Below are 13870 nucleotides of genomic sequence, written 5' to 3' on the forward strand. Positions count from 1 at the left end.
TCCTTTAAAATCCAAGTGCTGTCAATGTAATTTATGACTAAAGTACAACAAACATACAAGAATGGGTAAAAAAATCACAACAATGTTTTGCAGAAAACCCCTGGTATAAAGCTTTGCCGACGTCAAGTGCGTGACGCTATGTTAAAGTTTTTCAAGAAAGCAAAAATATAAATAAAAACAAATTAATTTTTTAAGAATTAAAAAACAAAAAAAAAATTAAAATAAAAATTAAAATAAAAAAAAATTAAGTTAATAACAAAATGAAAATATTTTAATTTTAAGCAAATATAACGGTTTTTACAAACCAAAAACTTCAGCGAATTTCTGCAAACTTTCATTTGTTAACTTTATCAACTGGCTGCCACAATGAGCCTCGCCGGCGCGAATCAATTAAATAGTGTCAGTCGTGTGTCACCGGTGATTTTATCGCCCCAGTCGTGTGACATGAGCGCAGCGCTGGCGCCGGCAGCGCACAACACAGCGCAGTGGGAACAGAATTTCGAGGCGAAAATAAAAGATTTATCGCCCAGCGAGCAGGAGGCCGTACGCCGCTTCTGGAGGTAGGCAAAAAGCAATTTTAACTCAAAAATTTTAGTAAATGAAAGTTATTGCGTGGGTGACAATTGGAAAAATAAATAAATTAAAATAAATTTAAAAATAATAATGCAAAAGTAAGTAGTGTGTATGTACATATGTGTGCTGGCGGTGTCAATAAGCATAAAATTATTATTTTCGATTTTTTTGTTCTGACAAAGCAGCACAAGTTCAGCCAGGCTTCATGTAGTTTATGTCTGTTTCAATGGGATTAAGTTGTTGTAGTAGCATATCCGTAAGCGTATTTAATTTGAAAAACACGACTCCGCTGTCAAAACAATCAAGCCAATTAACCTTATTTCCTTAAGCCGTATTATCTTTAAGGTTGTGGTTATATTTGAAATCATGTTATCCGGCGCGATTGAAGGCTTGAGAATTTTGAGATTTGTTTTTGAATAAATAATGAAAAAATATGCTATTTTTTACTCCAAACTTTTAATATTTAAACAAGAAAATGTTAACTTCGCTTGCATTGAACTATAATACCCTACACAGGTGCTTTTTTGATAGCAAATTAGGCCTAAAAAGATCATTTGATATTTTGTTCGCTCAGTTTAATTAGGGCATAAAAAGATATGCTATAGTTCTGATCTAAAAATTGTTCGCAAATTTCGGAAAGACGACTCAAATTAAAAAGTTTACAAGGACTTCATATGATCGAACAGTTTGTATGGCAGCTATTACTATAGTAGATCCGAAAGAGTCTCAATAATTTCTTCTCAAAAACTGAGATTGTTAAACAGTTGGATAGAAGGACTTAGATGTAATATGAACATGGCAAAATTTCAGGATTATTTGTATATCGTCAGCTAAAATGCAAAATAAAAATCACTTTTTATAAATTTATTGGCGAAGCTATAATGAAACCACTCATATTAAAATAAAATTTTAGTTTATGTTGGTTATAAAATGGTTATATGTTGGTTATAAAATGGTTATATACTGGCTATATCGGATAGTGGAAGCTGAAAATGTTTTGCTACCTATATGTAATATGATGTAGTGAATTGTAAGGATTAAAAAACTCAATTTCTATTCTTTTGATGAAACCTTGTTTTGCATTTTAACTAACGATATGCACCTTATAGCGTCTTCCATATATCCTTTTGGGTATTAAAAATTTTAATGCAAACTTATTGAGATCTCTGTGCAGGGCATACAAATATATTTATCAAGCAACTAACAATAAGTATAAATATAGTTTAATTCCGGTTTTGGTTGTTATTTTGTGTTTTCTAATTCTGCTTTGTTTAATTTTCATTAGAGACAAACATGTGAACTTAGCCATCTGCTGAGTATAACATAAATAATTTATTCTTCTAAAAACCTCCTCATTATTATTTCTCAATTATAGAAATAAATTATATTTAGTTGTTTTTTTCTGAATTTGTTTTCAAGCAAATTGTTTCCATATTAAAAGTCTTCTGGTTATTCTCCGCTTTGTCCTAACCAAAAAAAAATGTATCAAGCATTAAAAACTAATTATGACGCACACAACTCGAGTCAAAACAAAAGCTATTTGCATGCCAAGGCATTACCCTTGCTTAGAAAACTATTTCCTAGACAATCGAAATTAATTATGAAGTGCTTTCCAAACGAAGAAGACTTAAACTTGAAAGGGTGAAATGCCTGAAATGTCTTTTAGAATGAAATGAAAAATGGAAAGAGCTGTAAAATGTCAGACTCCACAATGTAAAAATAAACCAAAGATAAGAGAAAATAAACCAAATTAAAAATAATGGAAAAGAAAGGAAATTAACGAAAGGGCTGGTACAAAGGAAAGTTGTGAGGCACAATCATAGGGAAGCATTGACTTTGTTGATGGCGAAGCGAAGAAATGCGCTAAAATACCTACAAAGAGTTCCAACAGAAGAATGTAATGAGCTTCGGCTGACAAAGAATTGTGGGGATTTACACTACCGAATACTAGGAGAAGCTATCTAAAAGGAATTCTAAATATCGGATATTGCTGTGAGAGATTTCATTAAGAAAAAACTTCTTGACACTGTTTTCAGTTTTAGGGTATATTTTCTTATATGTTTATGAAAAATTCAGATTACAACAAACATTTTTTACTTAAATATCATATTAAATTAAAACAAAAACTGTTTTCCTGATTTTAAAAATCATTCATATATCCGACTTTATGTGTCACTCAACGCCGTCACTTGTTGTTCTTTGCCTCAAGTTTGTAATCCTATTGGAGTGTAGCTATGTTTGTGTGTAAGTCTCACACTAATTTATCTCCACTGTAATGCAGCCTTCAAGCAGCCTGTGGCAGCATATAAATTTTTTAATAAATATTTTCACTTTTCACGCCAACTTCGACAGCCATAAATCAGCACGTCTATAAATTATGTTATTTTCATAATATTTTCCTAACCAAGTGGCTGCTTAAGGTCCAAAGGCAGCAGCCATAAGGCACTGCCAACGAGCGTACAGCAGCGTGGCAGCATTCTGGGCGCCTGTTATGCTTAATTTAATGACAGCGCACATTCAACATAATGTGGCACCGCGCACTGTGTGGCTAGGTTGGCTGCACACACACAAGCAAACATATAAAGCGCCGCAGAAAGTCCGCTCCATGGCGGCCACAATAATAGCAGCAGCTGTATGTGTGTTTGTGTATATGTGTGTGCTCATTTGGTTGGCGTCGCTTGCATTTCACATTTCTTTGCCACATCCAATGCAATTAATTATGAAAATCTGTTGCATCTGTTGATGATGCATGTTGCTGCCGTTGAATGATGCGTGAAATGTTGCGCGCCAATTCCAAGTGGTTTAGTCTCATTTTGCCTGGATCATATAGTTCTTCTTGTTACAAGCAAAATTTAATTGTAATATTCAAATTTTTATATTTTCTGTAAGTCGTGTATTTTATTAATTGGATTTTTGTGAATTTTTTGCTCGTTGCAGGTCGGTGGTGATGCGCAATGCACCGCGTCTCTTTGGCGAAGAAAATGGTGAGTGAAATGTTCTCGTAAAACTAATTAAGTACCTACGCTATTGGTGTTTTAGAGATGTGTTACTTACATTACATTAGGGGGGATAAAAAAAAGAAAAGAATGTTGAGCAGAAAGGCCGTTAGATAGAGGACCTCTCCGTTACAGATTATACTTGGAATGCCTTCCTTAGAGTGTCTCTCAACTAAAGCATAATACTAATTTAATAATAATTAAAGATATTTATGTAAGTAAAAATAATACAGGGTAGATCGATAATTTTTTCAATTTTTAGGCAACAGAAACCACAGCTGATTTCGTTTAAGTCACATCTCGTCACCTAAAATGAAAAATAGCGGAACAAAACTTTTCACAAATTTAGAGGGGAGGAAAACCGGTATAATATAAACCATTTATATTGAAATAATATTTGAGTTTTGGTTATAAAATACTTATATATTGGTATAAAACGGTTATATATTGGTTATATCTGACAGCTGAGGCTGAAAATGTCATGCTACATATATGTAATATGATTTAGTAATTGTATAAAAAACTCAATTTCTATTTTTTGATGATACCGTGTTTTCATTTTTGGTGATGATATGCAATTGCGTCCTAATTGTTTTTTTCTTATAACATAAACTGTCAAAACGCAACTGCTTCTCATTGCTTTGTGAAAAACTTGCATTTCAGTTCTACTACATTCTTTCTATTCCTTAAAAATTGAAAAAATTAAAAAGATTTTTCCAGATTTCTTTTGTTCCGAAATAATTTTTATATCATTATAGAATAATGCCTGCCTCCGGCGACTCAGCTGATTCACATGTGAACAGACTCTTAAACTGTTAGTCGCTAAGAATACTAGAATTCTTCAAAGTTGTTGAATGATATCGAAGGAAAAATATTTTCCCGACCTGTTGCGATCTAATAAAATGAATTTGGATAATATATCAAAATAAACATGTTTTCCAAAAAAGCATTTATGGAATTCAAAGCCGTTGAGTTTGTATGACATGATGATATGAAATTTCACTGTTTCAACAGGGTCCTTTTGAAAATCAAATTTCAGTAGACTGTCTTGTTGAAAAATTGGTCTATCCTTTACCAAGGATGCATTATTCATACTGAAAATTTTCAGAACAAGATCGTAACCTTGGGTCTCAAAATAACTGGACGAATACGACTTGTTCAAGAACATATATGTTCAGAGAGACGGACAAACGATTTCTTCTGGAACATTGTTAAATCGATCCATGCCAAATTTTGTGAAGATATTTTGTCAAATTAAAAAAATTTACAAGCAAGCACCTGATTCCGATCGTTCAATTTGTAAAGATTCACTTTCGATATCGGTATTTCCGATGATTTTTTGTAAAAAAGGACGGATGCAAATTTAACAGATCTTTCCGCATTTATACAGACATTTATATAATATACCATTTATATATACTATGTATATACTTAGAAGGGTCTCTGATGTTTCCTTCTGGGCCTAAGAAAACCATATACCCTCTTCAGGGCAGAACGTCTTTAATCATTTATAAAGAAGCTCTATTGGACACAGTTATAACTGAAGAATTATCTCATAGTATTTCTCATAATTCTGTTCGTTATGATGATGAATAATATTGTTTTCATTAAAACGCATTCACTCGAAAGAGTTTACAAAGTAAGCATTACATTGTAAAAGTAAATAACAACAAATACTCATACCGAGTCGAAAACCGAACAATGTATGATCTTGAAGCGATCTTGATTGCATTATTCTAATACTATACATAAATAACAGCAACTGAGCTATTTCAATGATTATTCTTTAATTGCTTTGACGTGCAGTGTCGATGAGCTCATGTTGGTTGTAAAAAATTTTGTTAGATGCCTGGAGATCTACGTAAAGCGCACGCTTTTCAACTGCTGAGTAATTCTGCGCCGAATTTCTTCCAAAAGCGAGTGAGAAAAGCTTTTTTGTGCTTATAATAATGGAGGTTCATGAGTAAAAAACATAAAATAAGTTTAAAAATAAAATGGCAGTTTATGAAAATAAAGCACCTGACTTTGTTATAATTGCCCTTGAAGCACTTATTTTAAAGTAATTGATAGTTTGGAGCTTAAGTGGCCAACAACAATAGGCACACACCTTTTCACACATTTTGGCGGATATTATTAATATGAATCGATATTTTATCAATCAAGGCCAGACAAAAGATAGCTAAACAGTAAAGTAAAATGTAACTAAATCGCTTGATTTTGTAAGAAAAATTGCGTTGGCGTCAAAATTTGGACGCTATGGAGGCATGAATGAGAAATTGATTTTAACTGCCGTTTTTGTGTTCAAATTTATGAATGAACTCACCATAAGTTAGTACAACAAAAATATTGTTATTTTTATTGCTAGTTTACGCTACCTGTGACTAAATTAACCTCACTTTATTCATGGCGTTGATACAGTGCTGAGAGAAACTGGTTTTTTGGAAATTCGAAAAAAATAGTTAGTCAACCATATTTATATTTATTTATTTTTTAATTTGTTTTTAATTTTAACAATTTTTTTTTTATTTTTTCCTAATTTTTTTTCACAAACTGAATCAGTGTTTTTTGGCTAATACACCTACTAGCCGCTTACACATTAGCTATTTTTGGTTGTGATATGTTCGAATGCGTTTTGTAGACGAGTGTAGGTGGACTTGCAGTGAATTGCATTCGATTTGGTGTTAGCTACAATTTGAGTGATTGAAATGATAAGCTGGTTTTAAATGGCACAACACTTACGCCGTGAAAAAACTGGCTGCGAAATTTTAAACAGAATTTGTTAATTTTGAATGGCACCTCCAGTTTCTGACAAGTGCTGAATTATAACAGAATTTTTCATATTTTTAATATTTAATATTTGTTTATATTTTCATAATAATTAATTAAATAATCAAGAATGCAGTATCATATATTTCAAAGCTCAGCAAGCTGTGCAACAATTTCATTCGGAAACTGCCATTTTCCCGCCATTCCCCACTTACATCCGGTCGCATGTCGCCAGCAGCTAGTTTTACTATTTCTGTTTGTTGCCGTTGCTACTTACAACAACAGTTAATTAAATAATGCTATTAACCTTTTTTAGTTTGTGTGGGCGCTAAAGTAATTACGAATTCAAAATGATTTATTTATTGCATACCCAAAGTGGCAACGCTGTAACTCATCACTGGCTTGGTTTCTAAGATTTTTCCACACAAAATCAAAAAAATGAAAAAAATAATGACTTTTATTGCGTAACTGCACAACTTTGTTGTTGCTAGCGGCTATTAAACGTCTCAATTTACACATTTCACGAGCATAAAAATGGCAACTCGGCTGTGCGCGAGCGCGAGATTTTTTCCACTAGGTTTTCACTTGTGCACTTACCAACTGCAGCGCGGCTGCTGCAACGGAAATTGCGGCCATAAATTTTACGTCATCAATTTTTGGTTATATGGCTTTTATTCGTTGATAAATTTTTCCATGTGAGCGCAATATGTTTCAGATTTATTTGCGCTTTTTATACCCTGAACGGGGTATATTAAGTTTGCCATGAAGCTTGTGAAACACCGTGGGAAAAGTTGGAGACTCTATAACATACTTATATAGATGATCAGTATGTTGAGCTGAGTCGATTTAGTCAGGTCTGTCTGTCTGAATGTCTGTAGACATATATGGATACCAGTCCTTAGATTTCTGAGATATCGATCTTGCGTACGCTTTTCTCTTGCCAAGAAACCGCTTATTTGTCGGAACCGCCGATATCGGACCACTAGAGCGTATAGCTGCCATACAAACTGAACCACCGGCAGTAAGTTCTAGTATGACAAACTTTTGCATTTGACGAGATATCTTCACAACTTTTGGCACGGATCATTATATAAGGCAATAATACGATTCCTGAAGAAATTGTTTTGATAGGATCACTATAAGGTATAGCTGCCATACAAACTGACTTTGCAAAATCAAGGGCTTATATGGAAACCTTCTTCATTTGACGAGATATCTTCACGAAATTTGGCATGAATTGTTCTCCAAAGCAAACTGAACGATCAAAATCAAGTTCCTGTTAGATATACATTGCATTTTTGCAGGGTATTATAGTTTCGTTGCAACCGAAGTTAACGTTTTTTCTTATTTTCTGTTGATTTTTTGAAAAACTGTTTTTGGCATTTATTTGTTATTTATTTGTTGTTTTTGTTAAGGTCTTTCGCCAGTTTTGCAGTCATTGCTTTGCCGCTTTTGGCAGCACACATGCGTTGGTAACCGCTGTATTCGTGCTGCGTGGGTTGCTGTGCTGTTGCAACACTGTTGTCGCTGCTAGAAAAAACTGAAAATGTTAGAAAAAATTCTTATTTTTACTTCTTATTTTTTCTAACAATTGTTTTGAGCAACAAAATATAACTTTTTTCAAAGTTTATTTGCTTATTGATTGCGTGGCGCATTGTTTGTTGCAGCTGCAAGCAAATTTGTATGTATTCTTTGTTAACTTGGCATAAATAAATATTAACATGTATTTGGTTTAAGCTTTCCAAACCTATTTTGGCGCTGCGCCTGAGCAATTTGCCAAACGTTTTGCTGCCATTTATGTCGCGCTCGCGGATTTTAAGCTTGAATATCATAAATTTCTTGCATTTATTGGCAATTGCTTGCCATATGCTGGCAGTAGTGATGCCATATTTTGTAACTGTTAAATTTTTTTTTTTTATGGCGCCATAGAGATTTGTTGCCATGTGGGTGTTATAGACCATGATCGTAATTGTAGGTTAATTTGGTTTGTTGTTAAAAAAAAAAAAACAAAAAAAAAAAAAACTTTAGTGGATGAAGTTTTAGTAGCTTTGCTTGCGTTTTTAATAATTTCTGCTCATACTTTTTGGATAATCGGGTTCTAAAATCTGTTGTTGAGCGTTATATGGTGGTCAATGGCACTTAAGTATAAAATTGTATTAATTTGGTGGATAATTTCTGATCAAAATATTGGGTAGTCGAAAAAGTCATTTCGTATTTTGTCAATAGATGCCGTTGCAGTCGTATATCTCCAGTGCTACCAATAGCATTGTGTCATATTATATAAATATAAAAAAATAAATTTGATTAGAAATACGAAAAGACTTTTTCGACTACTCAATATTAATGACTCATTCATAAATTCTCTCTTATATAAAATTATTGGCAGTACCTAGCCTCACCTAGCTCAGTATTAGCAGTTCTAGGTATTAACAAGTGAAAAAATGATAATTCTTGCGCCACACAAAACGCTTAAAAAGCTTACTTCAAAGCACAATTAGCCATATACAAGCATGCGGTGCAAAGGCTGTGCAGCTAACCCCTTGGGTACGAATGTTACAACTTAATTTATACTTTATAACCAAAAGTCCGTTGATATCGAGAACAAAAAGCAATAATAACAGCCGAAATAAAGCTAAGACCAAATAAAAACGAGCAAAATACGAGCGCGCAATATTAAACCAGAAAAAAATAAAAAAGTAACAAAAAAATAAATAAAAGCAAAATTGCACGCAACAGCATGCAACTTGCAACGTGCAATGAGCCGACAAGCGACCTCCTCACGTAGCGGCACGCATACCACACCGTAAGCACGAATGTAAACAAACGCCGAAATCAATACGAATTAACAACAACACCTAGCAAAGCCGCTGTCCACGTCGCAAGCGGTTGGCCACGTTCGCTTGTCCATCGATCATAATTCCATATGGCTAAGAGCCGCAGAAACCAAGTCAATATCGCCGCACGTATGCCGCATGTTGCAATCAACAATTTACACTGCGCATGCGTGTGTGTGTGTGTGTTTGAGTGCGCACGTGTATTTATGTGTGTCAAATTTAATGACTAAATTATTTGTGGAGGTGGCGTGGAACAGAAAATCAAGTAAGGCAACAAAGCGCAGCGAAAGACGCGAGAAAACGAGAAGCCCGCGCTACCAAGCGTGCAACACACATACACATGTACATACATATGTGTTAAAGCGCAACAAGCTGAATGAAACAGTAACAATAAACGGCAATAATTGCTACAAAAAATGCCAAGTGGGCGCATGCGTGACGGCTGGCAAGCATTTAGTCTTAGGGCGCGTCAAAAAGAAGAGGAAGTCACTTAAAAGACAATGAGGAAAGCTGCTGCATGCATTGAAAATGACATAAATAACAGTAACACTGACAACAACAAGAAATGCCGCTTTCGTCGCTGGTAGGCGGTTTTTGGTTTTCGGTTTGACCAGTGCATGCCAACAACACCAATGCCGAGCAACAAAAAAAGGCTACTATGCGTTGACGATTACAAAGCACGTTCTTACGGTAGCCTCTGACAACAGCATCAGGCAGCAACGCTGCACCGGGAAGGTCTGTTGTGTGCCCGTGTGAATGAAGCTCGTTGCAATCGCTGCTGCGCTTCGGCAGTAAAGCTACAATTTATTTAATGGTAATTTGCCTCAGCAGCAGCTACTAACGTTTTGACAGCCACTTTCGGACAGACAGGCATCGCTTTCTGCGCTTTAATGAAGTTGAAATTCGCGGATTAAAAATGCAAAGCACGTTGCCACCTTCACTTGCAATTTTGTTTTCCAATTTAAACACACGAGTGTTTTTTGTTGTTTTTCTTTTCGCTTCTTTCTGTTGTGCTGCAACAACACGCTTTCGGTTTTGCACATAGTACGCTGCTCTGAGGTGAGGCGGCTGTTCGTGCTGCGGCTGTCGTTCACTTTCTCACTTTTGGTGGAGGCGTTGAATCATTTGTATGCATTAATACCGTTAATTTAACATTATTTACTTTTTTTTTCAATTCAAATATATAGTTTTTTTAGAAAAGTTGATTAAATATGGTAAATAAATAATAATGAAGATGATGAGAAACAAAACAATTGTACGATACTATCTGATCCGACGATATTTGTACAGACTAACATAGGATTTGATAATTTACTTTTAATGTTTTCGTTAACATTTCGACTCGCTTCTTTCTAAATATATTTTTTTAAGAAAATCCCATGTTTTATATATTATAGTTGCAGTTATTCACTAATTAGGAGCGAAAACATTTTTAACAAATCAGTGATCTTCAATATCGGTGGATGCGTTCTAGAGTTATGAGTGGAGTAACTGGTCCGACTTTGTTTCATTTTATATTCAAAATCGGTCCAGTTATTCTTATTTTTCATGCTCATGCTTGTTTTATTATTGAAATATCACAAATATTCTGCGTGACCAAGGCCAAAATTTTCAGGATTTCCATGAGGTTACCATGCCTATGGTGGATAGAAATAGAATCCTTGAATAAAGCAGTTTTCACTACTCTCAACAGTACTTGGCCGCATAAAATTCCGGGTTCGTTCCGGATACTTATACCCGACTGACGGAAACGGACCAGTTCTTAGTTTCTATAAATGACGTGATTAGAAAGTTCAATCAATCAAGAATTCTCTACTGAACCATGCATCTTTAATCTTACGCATCGCTTAATCATCAAAGTTTAACCTCTAAATTTTCTAGAAGAGTTTTCGCTTCTCTCTATGCGGTTGCCACTATTTTTTTCTCGAAATAATCTGTTTTATGAATCTTTCTATTTATTGGGTCGTTCACTAAGTAATTTCGTTTGAGGACAACAACTTACCTTTTCGATTGGTTCGCAGCCAACTTCACACCTAACCGCTTTATTATTATATATTTGAACAGCTGATATAGTAAGGCTCCTTTGTGAAAAACTTTCTTAAATTATTTGGAATAATTTTTGCTTGGTGCCCTATCAAAGATGGAAGAATCGAAAATAGCATTTTCGGCAATTTTTCCTGTTTTACTATCAAAAGGGTAAAAATGCAGTTCAAGCAAGGCAAAAATATTGTGATGTTTACGGAGAACTTGAGTTGACCGAACGTGTCGGTTTGAAAAATTAGTTCTGGCAATCTCGATCTTGATGATGCACCATGTCTTGGAAGGCCTCTTGAAGCCAATGTGACTAAAATAAATCACTGGTCAATGAAAATCGTTCAATAACAATTCGAAAGATTACTGAAAGATTACATTTTTTAAACGGGATCGTTCACAAGCAGATGAAACGTCTAGGATTAATTTCGAAGCGTGACGTATGGGCTCCTCAAGTTCTTACTGAATGAAAATTGCTTGCCACGAAGCTTATCAAAAGTCAAAGAAGTAACCCATTTTTGAAGCGCATTGTTACTGGCGACGAAAAGTGGGTTGTTTACAAGAATTTGAGATGCAAGTGATCATGGTTTAAAAAGAATTAGCCAGCACAAACCTCTTCGAAGGCCAATAGTCTCTAAAAACAAAGGTTGTCTGTTTGCTGGGATTTCAAAGGGATTGTTTTGAGCTTTTGCCGACAATACTATAATTAATCCTGAAGTGCTGGAGAGCTGGACAATTTGAGTGATGCACTCTAACAGAAGAGACCAGAATGGAAAAGGTGTAGTACTCGACCAGGAAAATACCTGACCTCATACAAATTTGATGACTCGCTAAAAGGGCGAATGGGATGTCCTACCACATCTACAATATTCTCCAAACTTGGCAGAATCGGAATGTGACTAGCTCTGTTCTCAAATGTTTTTGAATGTGAGAACTTTCACCTCAAATCAGGATGTCAAAAACCACTTGGAAAAGTTTCTTGCCTGAAAAGGTCAACAAATTTATGAGCGTGAAAATAATTTCCTGCCCGAAAGATAACAAAAGGCATTAAGTCAAAATGGAGACTATATAATAAATTATAGATAAATTCGTCTATCTTGGAAACAGTATTAACAGAAAATATTTTACACAGTAAAAAAGTCATGTTGCACTAAAAACAAACGAAATTATTTAGTGAACAACCCAATGTTTGAAGCAACAGATCTAACTAGCAGCCTTACTAATTTCTAAAAAAAATTAAACCCATATCTAACATTTTATTCACCTATTTCTATTATTATAACCACAACTGTATGTGTTGTGCTCAGCATTCACTCTCTTGCCTTATCACCTTTTAATAAAGTAGTTCTCAGTTAAAAACTGATAAGAACTATGCCCATTTAGATAAAAACAAACGTTGCTTATCAGACTTTTGCGCGATCCGCTTTGTGCTTTACGCCGCTAGCCGCTTGCAAGGGGAGCCTTCACTTTTGGACTATTAACTCATTCTATAAACAGAGATTACGCGGCATGAAGCTATGCATTACTTCAAAAGGCACACAGGAAAGTTGGAAGTCGGTAGAGGGACAGCAGCTGGGTGGGGAAACATTGATAAAATTTTATATTTTGACTGAAACGTGTAGTTGGACGGGTATACGGCTCGAGTAATATGTCGTTGGTGTGGCAGTAAGGTGCGATTTTGAGGCATTTAAAGAGTGAAAACTAGAATTCTTAGAAATGCGCTGTTCGAATACGAAGAAATGAAAATTGAAGCGAGTCAATGTGTGTTCTAATGTGTTTCAAGTTCACAAATTTTATCGTAGACCCTGAAAATAGTGCTTGCTAAATCATTTGCCGTGTGCCAGGCGCGTTACAAAATCGCTTTCTGTGCGAAATCTAAGTGTTCGTAATGCTTTTGAGCGCGGTGCTCCTGTTGTGGGTTGGCTTGTGGCATTTTAGCAAACGTGCCGCAGTGGATGGCAAGACGGGGAGCGCTTTGGAGCACAAGCAATTGAAGAGGCTCAGAGAGCTGGCAAGTAAGACCAAGTAACTATATGTTTCAAATATGTTAATTATTTCTGATAGCCTTTGCTGAGTATTGTTTGAGTTTTGTAAGAAAAAAATATTTATATTATTGTACAAATACTTGTAGTTTGATTTACAATAAAAATGTTTTTTATTAAATTTTGTTGCCTCACAATAGTCTCACTTCGACGGGCAAACTTCTAATGGCAGGTGTGGCACAACAAAGCATCTCAGCTGCCTTACTGGGTTTGGTTGTGTATTTTTTATTTCAATTTCCTCTCGCGCTTTGTGTCTTCAAGCCAAGCGCAAGATTTACGACCATGAATAAGTGGCCAATTCTTTTGGCTCGTAGCTTAGTTATGCCTGATTGCGCGATTCGACAGCGATTTCATTTATTTGTTTGCTCGTTTCTTGCTTGCTTTGTTGCGATCTGCGCTTGAATGTTGCTCTGACGTCGCTTGCACCAAATCACCTTCAAAGTATTCCAAGAATCGCTTACATTTCATTATAGTCGCTGATGTTGCTGAACTTGAGCAGAGCGCAGAGCACAGAGACGTGTCTCGAATTTCAAACTTGACCTTGAAAATGACATATACAAATGAGAAAATGGCGAGTTTTAATAATAACTCTTTATTGTATCTCCGCTTTATGCTTTTATTGTCTGTT

General features: G+C 35.1%; 1 protein-coding gene across 1 annotated transcript in view; it reads left to right on the forward strand.

Moving 5' to 3' along the window:
• The first annotated feature begins 271 nt into the window (after positions 1 to 271).
• Positions 272 to 13870, forward strand: part of LOC126756125 (uncharacterized) — a 31272-nt gene continuing 17673 nt past the window's right edge. Inside the window, exons 1-2 of the mRNA XM_050468970.1 lie at positions 272 to 560; positions 3511 to 3557. Coding sequence (XP_050324927.1) covers positions 367 to 560; positions 3511 to 3557 — 241 coding nt within the window. The 5' untranslated portion in view covers positions 272 to 366. The remainder of the gene's footprint in view (positions 561 to 3510; positions 3558 to 13870) is intronic.

Source organism: Bactrocera neohumeralis, chromosome 4, assembly GCF_024586455.1.
Source record: "Bactrocera neohumeralis isolate Rockhampton chromosome 4, APGP_CSIRO_Bneo_wtdbg2-racon-allhic-juicebox.fasta_v2, whole genome shotgun sequence".
NCBI classification, from domain to species: domain Eukaryota; kingdom Metazoa; phylum Arthropoda; class Insecta; order Diptera; family Tephritidae; genus Bactrocera; species Bactrocera neohumeralis.